Source organism: Panthera leo, chromosome A2 (assembly GCF_018350215.1).
Source record: "Panthera leo isolate Ple1 chromosome A2, P.leo_Ple1_pat1.1, whole genome shotgun sequence".
In the NCBI taxonomy this organism is placed as follows: domain Eukaryota; kingdom Metazoa; phylum Chordata; class Mammalia; order Carnivora; family Felidae; genus Panthera; species Panthera leo.
This window is the reverse complement of record NC_056680.1, coordinates 130,507,085-130,521,373: the sequence shown is the minus strand read 5'-3', so window position 1 is coordinate 130,521,373 and position 14,289 is coordinate 130,507,085. Positions and strand designations below refer to the sequence as shown.

Sequence of the window (14,289 nt, the reverse complement as noted above, 5' to 3'; positions counted from 1 at the left end):
TGGTTAATATCCAGTTTGTTACTGTTTCTTGAAAAGCGGAGAACCCATAAAAACACCATTTTGCGAGGTATGGCCCAAACTGGAAAGAGCAAAGCAGAACTTACCTTTCCCATTCTAGGTACTACATATGTATTCCTGTAACCCAAGATTATACTCGCTGTTTTCATTGCTATGTCACACATGTTGATTCAAACTGGGCTTTATGTAGATTAAAGTATAAAGTCTTAGTTGTTAATTTACTCAATATATGTTTACAGAATGCTGCTACACAAATACCATATTATTAGGGGCAGTAAAAGAAATCAGTGAGATATAACTGAAACACCGAAGACCCTGGGCCCAAGTCCCAGTTTACCCAACTATAGCTGTGTGGCAAGAACACCTGTTAGACCTACTCAGTTTTCATAATAGAATAACTATCTTGCTTGCTGGTCTCAGTTCTAAAGCATATGGATGGGCCTTTTGCCAGCAATTTAGAATACCAGCACTCCAGGTTATCTAGCTCCCTTCCAAATACCTACTGAGAGAAGAAATGTTTAGGAAAAATAGGTCCAAGACCTTACATACTCAATCCTTGGTTAATGTTGAATCACAAGAAAGCTATATATTAGGAACCCACCACACACCTTTCTAAGCACCTTCAGTGAGTTGCATTTAATTGTTTGTCCTAATCTTTAACAGAAGAATGTTGTAAGAAGTAACCATGTTACTTATGTTTTAAACTGAATGGGAATGTTTTAAAACTGAGGCTATTGCCCATTTTATTATTCAGAGTCCCTTTCACTCTTGGTTTTCTCTGAGGAATGGGATGCTTCTACATTCTGAAGGTAGAAATCATCAGAATAGTTTTATACATTTTTAAAAATAAGTTTTAGAGAAAGATGAGTCTATGAGAAATAATGAGGAAAAATGCCATTTGATATATGCACAAATGGCAAGAAATATTTGTATTTTCTGTTTCATCAATAACTGAAAAAGGGATCCATAAGAGTAAGACAGGTAATTCTAACTGGGTCTTATTAAATATTTATTGTTAATTAAGTTAAAGATCATTATTCAATTGCCCTTATGTTTCCTCTTCCCAAATAATCAGCCTCCGTAACATTTTCCCCAATGAAAAAGGTTCTAAGATCAGGTAAACCTAAGAACTACCTTGAGAACTTGTTTTAGAAATTTGCATTTTTAAATAAACTACCTATGTAATTGGGAAGTGCACCACAGAACACATGTTGAGAATACTCTTCCAGGACCAATTTTTGAATCACTTTAATTAACTCTGCCACTCACCCTCAGGCTCTCTGCTGTCTCTCTAGATCCCTTTTAAAGCCTGGTGACCAAAGAAAGGTAGGTAGAGTACTCTCCCCAAGGGTCCTCCTACTAAAGCACAGCAGATAAAAGGAATAGGTCTTTGCTCTTATATAGCATACTACATTCTAGCATTGATAGGTATACTTACAAAAGCAGTGCTTCAATTATGACTGTCAGATTGAGGTCAACTAATTTTGACTATCCTGAGAAATGAGAGCTTAAAATGCATGAAAACAGGCCCAAATCACAATCAAACTAAACTGTGAAAAGCACTTATAGGTCTTTTTCCTCAATTGAACCAGTTGCAATCATTTTTTAAAATAACTTATTCTACTTTTAAAATAAAGAATTTTCCTTTGAAGGAAAAATCTGCCAACCTCCTTGAGTAAAATCTTCTTCCAGAAAGTAAGATCACTTTGTCATAATTTTTACTAAGAACTTTAATTCTAATAATACCACTTTAAGAATATCTACAGACAAGTAGCCTGTTGGCATAATGGACTCATGGAATAGATTTATAAACAATCAAAATATTACAGGCAAGAGTAAAGAAACTTTATTGTTGCTCTCGAGCTCACCATTTCACAGACAAATAAATCATTCCATGACACAGCGACTGATGTTATACCATAAAGTTCTGTACCTGGACCATCTATATGATTTAGCAATAGAAATAGATTTAAAAACTACAAGTGACCAATCACAATATGTCAACTGAAAATTCACAGTAAATGTCTACATTAAAGGTTCAGGTACCCATTCAAGTTTCCAAGCTGAGTTTACAATCATCACTTCCCAGCTATTGCTTACTCTGAAAACTCTAGCTCTATATATTCTATCATGTATAAATTGACTCTAGATAGACGGCATTATCAAATGAACAAGTTGAAATATTCAAAGCAGAAACTCAGGGACTGAAAAATAAGTGATTTACTCAGAAAATTACTCGGATATAAATTTTATAAGTCTTTAGATTCAAGGGAAATCAAGCTAAGACCAAGTGGAGTATGATTCATTCTCCTCTGTCATTTGCATTTGCTATCTGCTATTTTTTAATTTTATAAATTTCATGCTATTTCCATGGTTACCAGCTCTTAATCATAGTGAACACCTGGTCTATACAGAGGAGTTAATATTTCCTTATGAACTGCATATACTAAATTGTTAATAATTTCTCTATACTTTGACAGTGACTAGTTTAAGTTTCTGACCTATAAGCAAAGATTTTCAAATGGTTCTTTTGACTTTCTTTTCTTTCTTTTTGAATTTTATATATTATATGGACTTCAGTGGTTTTGTGAGAGTTGAGATTTGCCAACACATCACAATCTATATTCTCTGACATGTAGTATCTATACCTAGGAGTAGGTATGTTTCTCATCCTGGTCAGACATACTCTATTTAAAAAAAAGTTTTTTTGTACATATTCATTAAATCTAAGCTAAAATCAGTTGACAAATGAGGCAAATACTGGTACTCACTCATTCACCAAACTAGGGCGTGGAGAACAGTACACAAATACCTATAACTCCTCAGTGATTCACCATGGATAGGTTTCCTAAGCAACACTAGAGCACCTTATTTCACAGAAAATTAAAATGGCATTTGATCCTGTGGACATTTCCATATAAAACCATATGGGTTTGTACATTAACTAGACTTTAATTAGAAATTTTTTTAAAGCATATGTTCAATGATTAATAGTAAAGACTTTGTCAGATTTCCTAGGTTCATATCCTGACCCTACCATTCAGTAGTTATGTAACCTTGAATAAATAATTTAACTATGTCTCAGTTTCCTCATCTGTGACAGGGGATAATATAGTATCAGCTTCAGAGAATTATTTTAAGGAGTAAAATATTTCACTATTTTAAGAAATTAGATAATTTGTACAAATTCACAGAATAAGTAAGTGGAAAGATAAATTTGGAGCCATCCAATGGCCTCTCCTAAGACAATGCTCTTAATCAGTCCATTAGGATGAATAAAGTGCAATATACAGAAATAATCTCACAACTTTTCAAAAGTATAAAATTTGTCCCATCTAAGAATTCTTAGTCTGCTCCTGGAAACCCGGCAGTGTAGGTAAAATTTGAATCTGTCAGTACCTGTGGGTGGGGTTCCTCTACTTCCCTGGACATCACAGATGTGTGTGTATAATTGATTCCCACTGATTACTGAGGTTCATTGGTGGAAGTGAGTGACACATCCATAATGGGCTCTAGATGGTGCATGGAACAATGGCATTTGCAGCTTGCCCATACACCTCTGTAAAATCCTGGCACCAGACAGTTTAGCCTCAGCAGATGTTTTTTCTGCAGCAGCTGACCAGCTCTGTAAGGTCCAGTTTATCTCATCCTGTTAACCTAATGATTAATTAGCGCTAATGTAATGATATCACTGATAAATGTCCTATTATGGATGTAAAATACTGACCAGCTCTGGGTTGGTCTTTTTTTAATTATGAAGCTCCAATAAAATGCCTCTATTAACTTGGCTTAACTCAATTACTAGTAAGAAAATCTCAGTCTTTATGAATTCCCCGACACACATACCAATGACCACAAAATCCTGATGTCAACTCATCCTCCTGCTTCTGATGGATCCCAGAAGTGCCTTCCTTCAGGGCCTACCAATGACTCACTTCCAATAGTTATAAAATAAGCAGAACCACTTCTCCATTCTTCTCTGAAACCATTTCTTGGTAACTACTGACTTGGTAAATTTTCCCCTCCACCACTCTATTTTAGTAAAGGATGGTATAGGCTTAGGTTCTCTTGAATTGAGACACTAAATTCTGAATCTGATAACCCTAGATACTTAATGCTAAGGAGGAACTATACAGAAGTCTGAAGAAGCATTCAGACAGCTTGAGAGAGAAAATGGAATGTGGCAATGCTTCAGAAGAATTGTGGTTCATGTTGCTTCCAAATATGTTCACAGGGAGAACTTGTTGCTGGCAGATGCTGGGCACAGAAGAAGCTGCTCATCTCTCTAGCACTGCTAAGGAAATGATGGGTCTCTTTTAGAAGAAGGACTACATATGTATAACATGGCATTTATTGTCCCGATCTATGATCTAGACAGAATATCTAAGTCTGAGTTACAGCTAGATAAAAATAGTTCATTAAGATGGTTTTTAGGCATGTTAAAAATCAAAAAGGAGGTTGGAGTCAAAGGAGTTTAAGATATTATTATATTTATTATATTCCAAAAATTAATCCCTGCCTCTACATCACTTAATACTAGTAATCCCTGGGCTTACATTTCAAATTACAGTGTCCCTCATAAACTAATGAAAACCATTTTTACAACCCTTCACTTATAAGTCAAAGACAAACTTTAAAAAGGAACAAACATGATTTTTTGTAAGCTATTTGACAAAATAGAGCTCTTTCATCTGTGGACTAGAAGCAAATGAATTCTAAGCAGGAGTTACAAGGAGAATGTTTGTCCTCTTCAGACAGTCGACCTTACTGAAGCCAAGGAAGTAAGGTAAAACATCTTGGTACCATGTTCAACCACTGTGTGAAGTTCCGTTTCTCAGGCATAATATATAAGTCTTTCTGTCTGTCCTACAAGATCTGCAATTAATTATCCCATAACAATCTATCAAAAGTCATACATTCCTCTGAGCCCAGCATCTCAATTATTATAATTCCCTTTTAGCAAAGCTTATAATGCTGCCTTTTACTTTGCTGTAATTTATGAGAAAAGCAGTACAGAATTACATATTAGCTACTGTAATTGGAAACAGAATTCAAAACAAATTAAGAGTGTTTGCTCCTTTGTTTGTTGCATTTTGTTAAGGCTACCCTAGAGATCATTCCAGCCAAATGATTTCTTAAGGCTATTCGCCCATATCGAGACCCTCTTAAACATAATTTTAAAACTTCCGGAACTCAATATGATGAATTAATGATACAACACCACCTAGGTGGATAATATGTTTTAAACATAAACGTAATCCCCAATGGGTATGAAATAGTTCAATAGAAAATGCCATCAGGGCAATAATTGGATGTTTTTTGAAACAACTACCACAGATTTAAAGTAGTAGGGGAATGTGTCTAATCAGTCCTCAATCCAAAACCTAGGGGGCCTGAAATGTGTCTGCATCCAAAGTTTCCACAGCCAACTTTTATTTATTATGTGCATCTGCAGAATAGCACATTCACAATAGAGAGAAAACCACATCCTAGAGACCTCATATTTCATGGATGTAATTAACAGAAACTAGTAAGAAATTAAATAGTTAATATTCAGTGAGGGCTTACTACATGCCAGCTACTAATTCCAGGAATTAATTTATTTAATCTTCGTACAATACATATCAAGTAGTTACTATTATACCCAATTTTATGAATAAATAAGCTAGTAAGCAGCAGAGGTAGGATTCTAACCAAGCAGTCTGACCCCAGAGACCTTAACTCTTAACCACTAATCAGAGATATATAAATACAATTAAAGGAGGAATTGAGAAGTACTGATGTCTGGTCCGTTTTTCAGTCACTTTAAAAACATTTCATTTAATCCTCACACAACATATTTTGTGAAAGAAAACTGAGTCTCAGAGAGATTAAATAAATCCAAAATCCCAAATCCACAAAGCCACCAAGGGAAAAACTAGTATGCCTTGTACTATAGCATATTATCTCTCTGCAACTTTAAGACTAAACTGAGTGGCAGATATAAAGGCAGAAATCTCACTTCAATCTACATATCAGTGCTGTCATAAGAAAGTGACCACTGGAGCCTATCTGGCAGAGAGTTGGCAGGAAAAAGAAAAGAGTCTGTAAATAGCCCAAAACATAAAACCAGCACACTTAGAGGAAGAAGTTCTAAATCATTAAGACACTGCGGTGCTAGTGTGTCTGTATATATGTTTGTGTGTGTGTGTGCGTGTGTATACACATAGACACGTGTGTGTGAACTCTTTGTTGTTTTATTTCATTCTGCTCTCAACTACACCTTTCATTTTGTTCATGAAACCTGGAATGGTTCTCAACTAGGAACAGTATCTGTAACAAAAGAGTATTTGGCAATGTGTGAGGGCAGCTGGTTGTCCTGGTGCCTCGGTGATTCTATTGACATCTAATGGAAATGGGCTAGAGATGCAAAAGATCCTGAAATATTGTGTCTGCACAACAAAGCACTGTCCCACCAAAAACGCCAATACCATTCATCCAACATTAAGAAGTATTTAAAGGAAACATTTCAAGTATTGGGAAGGAAAAAATACACGATTCAGGTAGACTTAATCAACATTTGTTGTCAAGATCCTGATGCTCCTAATGGACGGAGGAAGTAAGTAGGGGCCATTACAGACAGGTTCTTGAACAAAGTTGTTCCTGTTTTAGATGCTACTACATCTTATATATACATAAATGTAAATTCTTGTTAATAGTATCATGGAGCAAATACATAAGACTAAATTTTGAATGAAGACTCAAAGTAATCTCAGTCTAGATAATCAAGTATCTTCATACTTTAGCCCAAATTCAGACTTCCTACTTATAAGGTAGTTTCTACCATGAACAGTATAAAGGCAAGTAAATATTAATCTAATTACAGTCTTATACTAGCATCATTTATTCATTCACAAAATATCTCCTAATTATCTATCATGCTAGACACTGTTGGAGAAGCTGGGAACTCAGTAGTAAATAATAGGACAGAAATATTTCCTGCCCTTCATGGAATTTTCACTTTCCTGTACTTCTTTACTTACTACGTATATAAACAAATACATACATAATATAATTTCAGTTAGTGATAGGCACTATGAGGAAAAAATTAGGCAGGAAAGTGTACAGATTGGAATGGAAGAGATAGTTTTTGTGATGTGCTCAGGGAAGAGGGTGACATTTGAGCAGAAACTTGAACGACACTGAGAAAACAGCCATTAAAAAGTCGGTGGGAATTACTATTTAACATGGTACTGGAAGTCTTAGCCTCAGCATTCAGACAACAAAAAGAAATAAAAGACATCCAAATCAGCAAGGAAGAAGTCAAACTTTCACTATTTGCAGACAACATAATACTCTATGTAGAAAACCCAAAATCCTCCGCCAAATAATTACTAGAACTAATACATGAATTCGGCAAAGTCGCAGGATATAAATAAACGTGCATAAATCTGTTGCATTTTATACACCAATAACGAAACAGCAGAAGAAATCAAGGAATCGATCCCATTTGCAACTGCACCAAAAACAAGAAACCTAAAAATAAACCTAACTAAAGAGGTAAAAGATCTGTACTCTGAAAACTATATAACACTTATGAAAAAGTGAAGAAGACACAAAGAAATGGAAAGGCATTCCATTCTCATGGACTGGAAGAACATTGTTAAAATGTCTATACTACCCAAAGCAATCTACACATTTAATGCAATCCCCATCAAAATACCAACAGCATTTTTCACAGAGCTAAAACAAACAATCCTAAAATTTGTATGGGAACCGCAAAAGACCCTGAAGAGCTAAAGCAATTCTGAAAAAGAAAAACAAAACTGGAAGCATCACGATTCCAGATTTCAACCCGTATTACAAGTCTGTAGTCATCAAGACAATATAGTACTGGCACAAAAACAGGCACATAGATCAGTAGAACAGAATAGAAAACCCAGAAATGGACTCACAACTATATGGTGAACTAATCTCTGACAAAGCAGGAAAGAATATCCAATGGAAAAAGATAGTCTCTTCAACAAATGGTGCTGGGAAAACTGAACAGCAACATGCAAAAGAATGAAACTGGACTATTTTCTTATAAGTTCAAAATGGATTAAAGATCTAAATGTGAGACCTGAAACCACAAAAATTCTAGAAAAGAGCACAGGCAATAATTTCTCTGACATCAGTCATAGCAACTTTTTTCTAGATATGTCTCCTGAGGCAAGAGAAACAAAAGCAAAAATAAACTATTGGGACTACATTTAAATTAAAAGCTTTTGGGGGCACCTAGGTGGCTCAGTAGATTAAGCATCTGACTCTTGATTTCGGCTCAGGTCATGGTCTCACAGTTTGTGGTTTCAAGCCCCGCTTCAGGTTCTGTGCTGACAGCACAGGGCCTGCACAGGATTTCTCTCTTTCCCTCTCTCTCTGCCCCTCCCTCCACTCACACTCTCTCTCTCTAAAGATAAATAAATAAACATTTAAAATAAATAAATAAATAGCTTCTGTACAGCAAAGAAAACAATCAACAAAACTAAAAGGCAACCTATGGAATGGAAGAAGACATTAGCAAGTTACATATCTGATAAAGGGTTAGTAGCCAAAACCTATGAAGAACTTATCAAACTCAACACTCAAAAAGCAAATAATCCAGTGAAGAAATGGGCAGAAGACACGGACACTTTTCCAAAGAAGACATCTAGATGGCTAATGGACACATGAAAAGATGTTCAACATCACTCATCATCAAGGAGATTCCAATCAAAACCATGATGAGATACCACCTCACACCTTTCAGAAGAGCTAGAATTAAAAGAAACAACAGGTATTGGCAAGGATGCAGAAAAAGAGGAGCCCTCTTACACTGCTAGTGAGAATGCAAACTGGTGCAGATACTCCAGAGAATAGTATGGAGGCTCCTCACAAAACTAAAAATAGAACTACCATATGATCCAGCAATTGCACTACTAGGTATTTACCCAAAGGATACAAAAATACAGATTGGAAAGGGTACATGCACCCTGATGTTTATAGCAGCGTTATCTGCAATAGCCAAATTATGTAAAGAGCCCAAATGTCTATCATCTGATAAATGGATAAAGAAGATGTGGTATATACATATGGTGGAATATTACTTAGCCATCAAAAAGAATGAAACCTTGCCATTTGCAGTGAGATGTATGGAGCTAGACCATATTATGTTATGTGAATCAATATATAAGTCAATCAGAGAAAGACAAATACCATACGATTTCACTAGTCTGTGGAATTTAAGAAACAAAACAGATAAACATATGGGAAAGGGGAAAAAAGAGGAAAAAGTGGAACAAACCACAAGAGACCCCTAATGACAGAGAACTGAAGGGTTATAGAGGGCAGTGGGTGGGGGATGGGCTAGATGGGTGATGGGTATAAAAGAGGTCCCTTGTTATGATGAGCACTGGGTATTGTATGTAAGTGATGAATCACTGAACTGTACTCCTGAAACCAATATTGCACTGTATGTTAACTAAACTTTAAATAAAAAGTAAAAAGAAAAAAAGAAAGAAACAAAAAAAATGCCCGTGAGAAAAATATTACTGGCAGAGACAACAGCAAGGGCAAATTCAATAGGAAACAACAAAGATGGCATATTTAAGAAAGAGCAAACAGATGAATGTGATTGAAATGGAATAAGCATGGGTGAGTGGTGGACTGACATCAGAAATGCAGAAAGAGGCCAGAATGCCTAGGGTTTTGTGAGCCTTGATAAAGAGTTTGCACTTCAGCTTAATGTGTTGGAACTGGAGAGTTTTAAGCAAAGGAATAAATTGATTTTTGTTTTTAATCACTAGAGTAGTAAGAAAAAACAGAACTAGAATACCATACGACTTTGATACTAGGATTGGAAAAAGGTCACAAAAGCATATATAGCAATTCGGGTGTTAAACTGCCTGCCTGGGGTGGGTGAATGGTTAGGGAAATTTAACCAACTTTATTTAAAACTACTTGGGGGCACCTGGGTGGCTCAATCAGTTGAGCATTTGACATCTGCTCAGGTCACGATCTCACCGTAGATGAGTTCAAGGCCCTCATCAGGCTGGCTGTTATCAGTATGGAGCCTGCTTTGGATCTCTCTCTCTCTCTCTCTCTCTCTCTCTCTCTCTCTCTCTCTCTTTCTCTCTCTCTCTCTCTCTCTCTCTCTCTCTCTCTCTCTCTCCCTCCCCCACTCATGCTCTCACTGTCAAAAATAAATAAAAACATTTATTTAAAAATTAATTAATTAGGGGTGCCACTGTGGCTGAGTCAGTTGAGCATCCAACTTCAGCTCAGGTCATGATCTCACAGCTCGTGGGTTCCAGCCCCACGTCGGGTTCTGTGCTGACAGCTCGGAGCCCGGAGTCTGCTTCAGCTTCTGTGTGTGTGTCTCTCTCTGCCCCTAACCCACTTGCATTCTGTCTCTGTCTCTCTCAAAAATAAACATTAAAAAAAAAATTTTTTTAAGTAATTAATTAATTAAAACTACTTAGGCCCAAAAACACTGCTGCGCAAACTTCTGCCACTCTTTTTCAGATGATTCAGGTCATTAAGTGACCTCTTAATATTTTAAAGAAAAAGCATTTTACCACCACAGACTCTTGAAACTTAAAACCAAACCATTATCTTCAATGTTGACACATCTAGAAACAAGCCTACAATAACACTAACTTTAAAATAGTCTGCTGACTTTAGGTAACTTTAACAGACATAAAAGGAAAAATAATATCCCCAAAATGTTCACACTAGAAAGCAAGAGAATATCTTGTAATATATTTCAAATATACTTGGTTCGAAAGGTACAATACTAAAAGTTCAAAGCAAATGAGACAAAGACAAAACTTTACTAAAACAATCAAGTTTAGAGAAGCAATGCTACCAATATTACTGTGTAGTTATCCTCAAACTTCTACTACGCAAGGGGACTTGGTTTGGTTTACTTGGCACTTCTTGGTCTCATGAAACCTTGTTGGCACACGTATCTATTCAAATAATTATGATTATCCCACTTCACTGCTGGGTTTGTGTTAGGAGACAGGAATATAAAGTTTTGCTGTAAGTTTAGAGAGATTGGTAACATTTAGGAAAAAGCATAAGATGCAATACAAGATTACGTGCTAATTACGGGCACCGAGCTGAATGTACCTGCTACACCGGAGAGACTGACTTTCAGAAAGCGGAGTGACTTCATCCCTAACACACATCATTAATAATTTACCATGTGACGGTGCCAAATAAATAGCCGAATCAGCAAATCAGAGTTCAGAAAACTGGATGACTAGAAAGTTTCATTTAAGGACTTCACAGGTACTAGCACTCAAGAGTATCTTTCAGAAAGGATTGACTTACATATGGAAACAATTCACTTACGGTTTAAAAGTAATAATTTCGTATCTTTTCATAAATGTCTGGGGGCAGCTAGGGTGGGTATCATAAAAACATAATTGAAAAGAATTATTAACATTCTTGAACTAATGGGGAAACTCAATCCTAGAACCTTCATAAATACTAGGTATCTTCCTATAAACCCTTTTTATTTTCCTAAACTTTTTTTCCCTGCAAACGGTTTTAACATTTCCCAAAATGTCTAATTAAACGTGTTTTCCCCTCTTGATTAAAAAGAATTAACAAAACGTCATAAGGTACATTTGGAAGATGGTGACAGGGGATTCCCTGCTTCAAAATGTTGGAAGCCGCTAGTTTAAAAGCGCCCGAAACAGATGACTCTGCTCGGGTGCTATTTTCCCGCTGTTGTGTCTCCATTTCAGTCTAAGAAAAGACATAACTATGTGTGTGTCTCGAAACCTTAGGGTAAAAACCACCTACTGTCATTTCTTTATCACATTTTTGAGAGAGCATTTGTACAAACCCACTAAACCACTTTACCAGTAAAACTCTGCGCCCTGTGAGGAACACCCGCAGAGGAGCTCCTCCTTGTCTCCAGTAGCGCGTGCTCGTCACTCCCTCAGCCAGTTACCGAGGAGCGCGCCGGCGCATCCTGGGAGACGTCGGCAGCGGGGATTGTGGGAAGTGTAGTTTGGAGACCCCGCCCTCCTCGCCATTCCTGTAATGGCTGCTTCCCGGAAGGTAATGTAGGAACTCGTCTCCAAAGGATACTTAGGGTTGCCTCAGTGTATTTGTAAAACAAGGATATTTGCACCTCTCCGGGACAAAGCAGGGGTTCTTTTTAAAATCTTAATATCAAATCCTGGCACAAACTTGCTCTGGATTCGCTTTATTTTTAGCTTTTCCTGTGCCGGCGAACTGACCAACTTTAAGTCTAGTTCCCCTGCCTGAACAAACTGTTTCCTCTAGTTATTATCCATTCCTCTCTTTTCCGAACGACTTCCTCCTTCTGCACTGTGGTTGTATCTTTAAAAAATGATGATGATGATGATAATGCTGATGATAATGATGGTGATGATTAATTCTTAAATCCTACCCTTTTCTGATACTAGGCTCTGTCACGTGGAACCTCTTAGCCTCAGCATCCGGAACTCCAGGAAGGGAGTATTTCGAATCAGATAGAATTATATATAAATACTTTCTTTGGTAAGTGTTACTAATTCCCCACAACTTCACAGACGTACATATTGGGTGACTTTTGCCAGATTTGTCTGCATTTCCTGGGTGGGAGAAATCCTAAGAAAATGTAATTTTTACTCAACATTTACTCAAAATACTAGGATATTTAAGTTTCCGAGTGTCTGGTGTGTTTTCTCTTTGTTCTTAATTATGTTCTGTTCAAGTTGCTTAGTTGATTTACACGGGGTTGGCATGATAGCATGTGGAAACATTGCTGGAGTCAAGGAATTATCATGGGAAGGGGGGATTAGCCTCAAATGACCTTCTTTAAACTGTTTTATAAACTTAACAGTTTTTTTTCTACCTTTAAAATGGGGAAATGGGTCTGAAATTTAAATTTAAAAGGTTATATGGATTGTTATTTATGTATTCATGCTGTCATTTGAAAAGGTGGAAAATTTTAATGATTCCTTTTTGTTTCCATGTTTGATTTCTAGAAACTTTCTGCCCTCAAGATTGAGATACCTGAAAATCCCAACATCATGGCTTCAGTTTCAGCACAGTTGTTCTTGGTCCTCATTTCACTGCTTTTGGTGCTGCCTGTTGTTGAAGCAGTAGAAGCTGGAGATGCAGTCGCTCTCTTGTTAGGTGTGGCTCTCAGCATTACAGGCATTTGTGCTTGTTTGGGGGTATATGCACGAAAGAGAAATGGACAAATGTGATTTTGACGGGCCTTCTGAATCAGACCTTGCCCAGAAAACCATTGTGAATTATTGAGGTTAAAAACTGATCTTTAGTGTCTGAAAGTTCCCAAGAAATAGGGTATTTTCACATTTTTAATTGTCTCCCTGTAAATGGAAGCAAACTGATATATGTTAAATGGGAAAAAAAAGTTTCCTTCACAACAAATAATGCACTGAAAAAAAGCAGTCTAAAAGTCATATATGTTAGTTAGAAAGAGGCTCAAAGAAGTCAGATGACCGAAATTTACATATTATTTCAAAGTTTTGGAATTCTCAAAGTGCATGAGATAGGAAGAAGGAAACCCTTACCCAGAATCCTAGGAAATTGCCACTGCCTCCTGCATCACTGAGGAGACTTTTCTCCATATTTTTATTAGATTTTTGTTTTGTTATCTCCCAAGTTAGTATTGTACTTAAGTATCAAATACATCCAGAAATTAAAATTTTTATTTCTTTGGTTGGGGGGAAGAGGTAAGAAAAATGTACTCAGTGTATCTAATGTTAAAATGGAGAAAATATTTAATGTAAAAAAATACTTTATATGGACATTTAAATGGAGAAGAGATTTAATGTTAAAAACCTTTATATTAACTGAATAACATCTCTATAGTGAGAAGTACTATATTAAATACAAACCCATTATGTTGTAAGTTAATGTGTGATATTCATTTCTGTTTATTTCAGGCTGTCTTTACTTTCTGTGGACTTTTATGTCAGCTAGGTGACTTCCTTTAAGTGATCACACTAGCTTGTAGAGAATACTATCAATCATAAGTGAGAAATGGGCAGTATCAAGGTAGAAGTCCCTGTTAGAGACTCCACAGATACAAAAGGAAAATGTAATGGCCTATACTGGTTTATACACTAACCAGATGAAGCATACCCTGTCTGATCATACTACTCAAAGTGTCCTCAAAGTAACAATATCACCTAGGGACTTGGTAGAAATGCTGAGTCTCAGGCCCCATTCAGACCAATTGGATCAGAATGTGCATTTGTTTCAAGAGCCTAGAATAAT

General features: G+C 36.5%; 1 protein-coding gene and 1 long non-coding RNA gene across 2 annotated transcripts in view; one reads left to right on the top strand and one right to left on the bottom strand.

The window, feature by feature from the left end:
• LOC122210096 overlaps positions 1-11,972 on the bottom strand; it is a 32,911-nt gene extending 20,939 nt beyond the window's left edge. Inside the window, exon 1 of the long non-coding RNA XR_006197911.1 lies at positions 11,890-11,972. This is a non-coding gene — a long non-coding RNA (uncharacterized LOC122210096). The remainder of the gene's footprint in view (positions 1-11,889) is intronic.
• Positions 11,973-12,018: 46 nt separating this feature from the next.
• Positions 12,019-13,921, top strand: SMIM30 (small integral membrane protein 30). The gene is made up of 3 exons (XM_042922555.1): positions 12,019-12,090; positions 12,462-12,555; positions 13,026-13,921. Exon 3 carries the CDS (start codon positions 13,071-13,073, stop codon positions 13,248-13,250), a length of 180 nt encoding a protein of 59 aa, XP_042778489.1. The 5' UTR covers positions 12,019-12,090; positions 12,462-12,555; positions 13,026-13,070; the 3' UTR covers positions 13,251-13,921.
• The last annotated feature ends 368 nt before the right edge of the window (positions 13,922-14,289 follow it).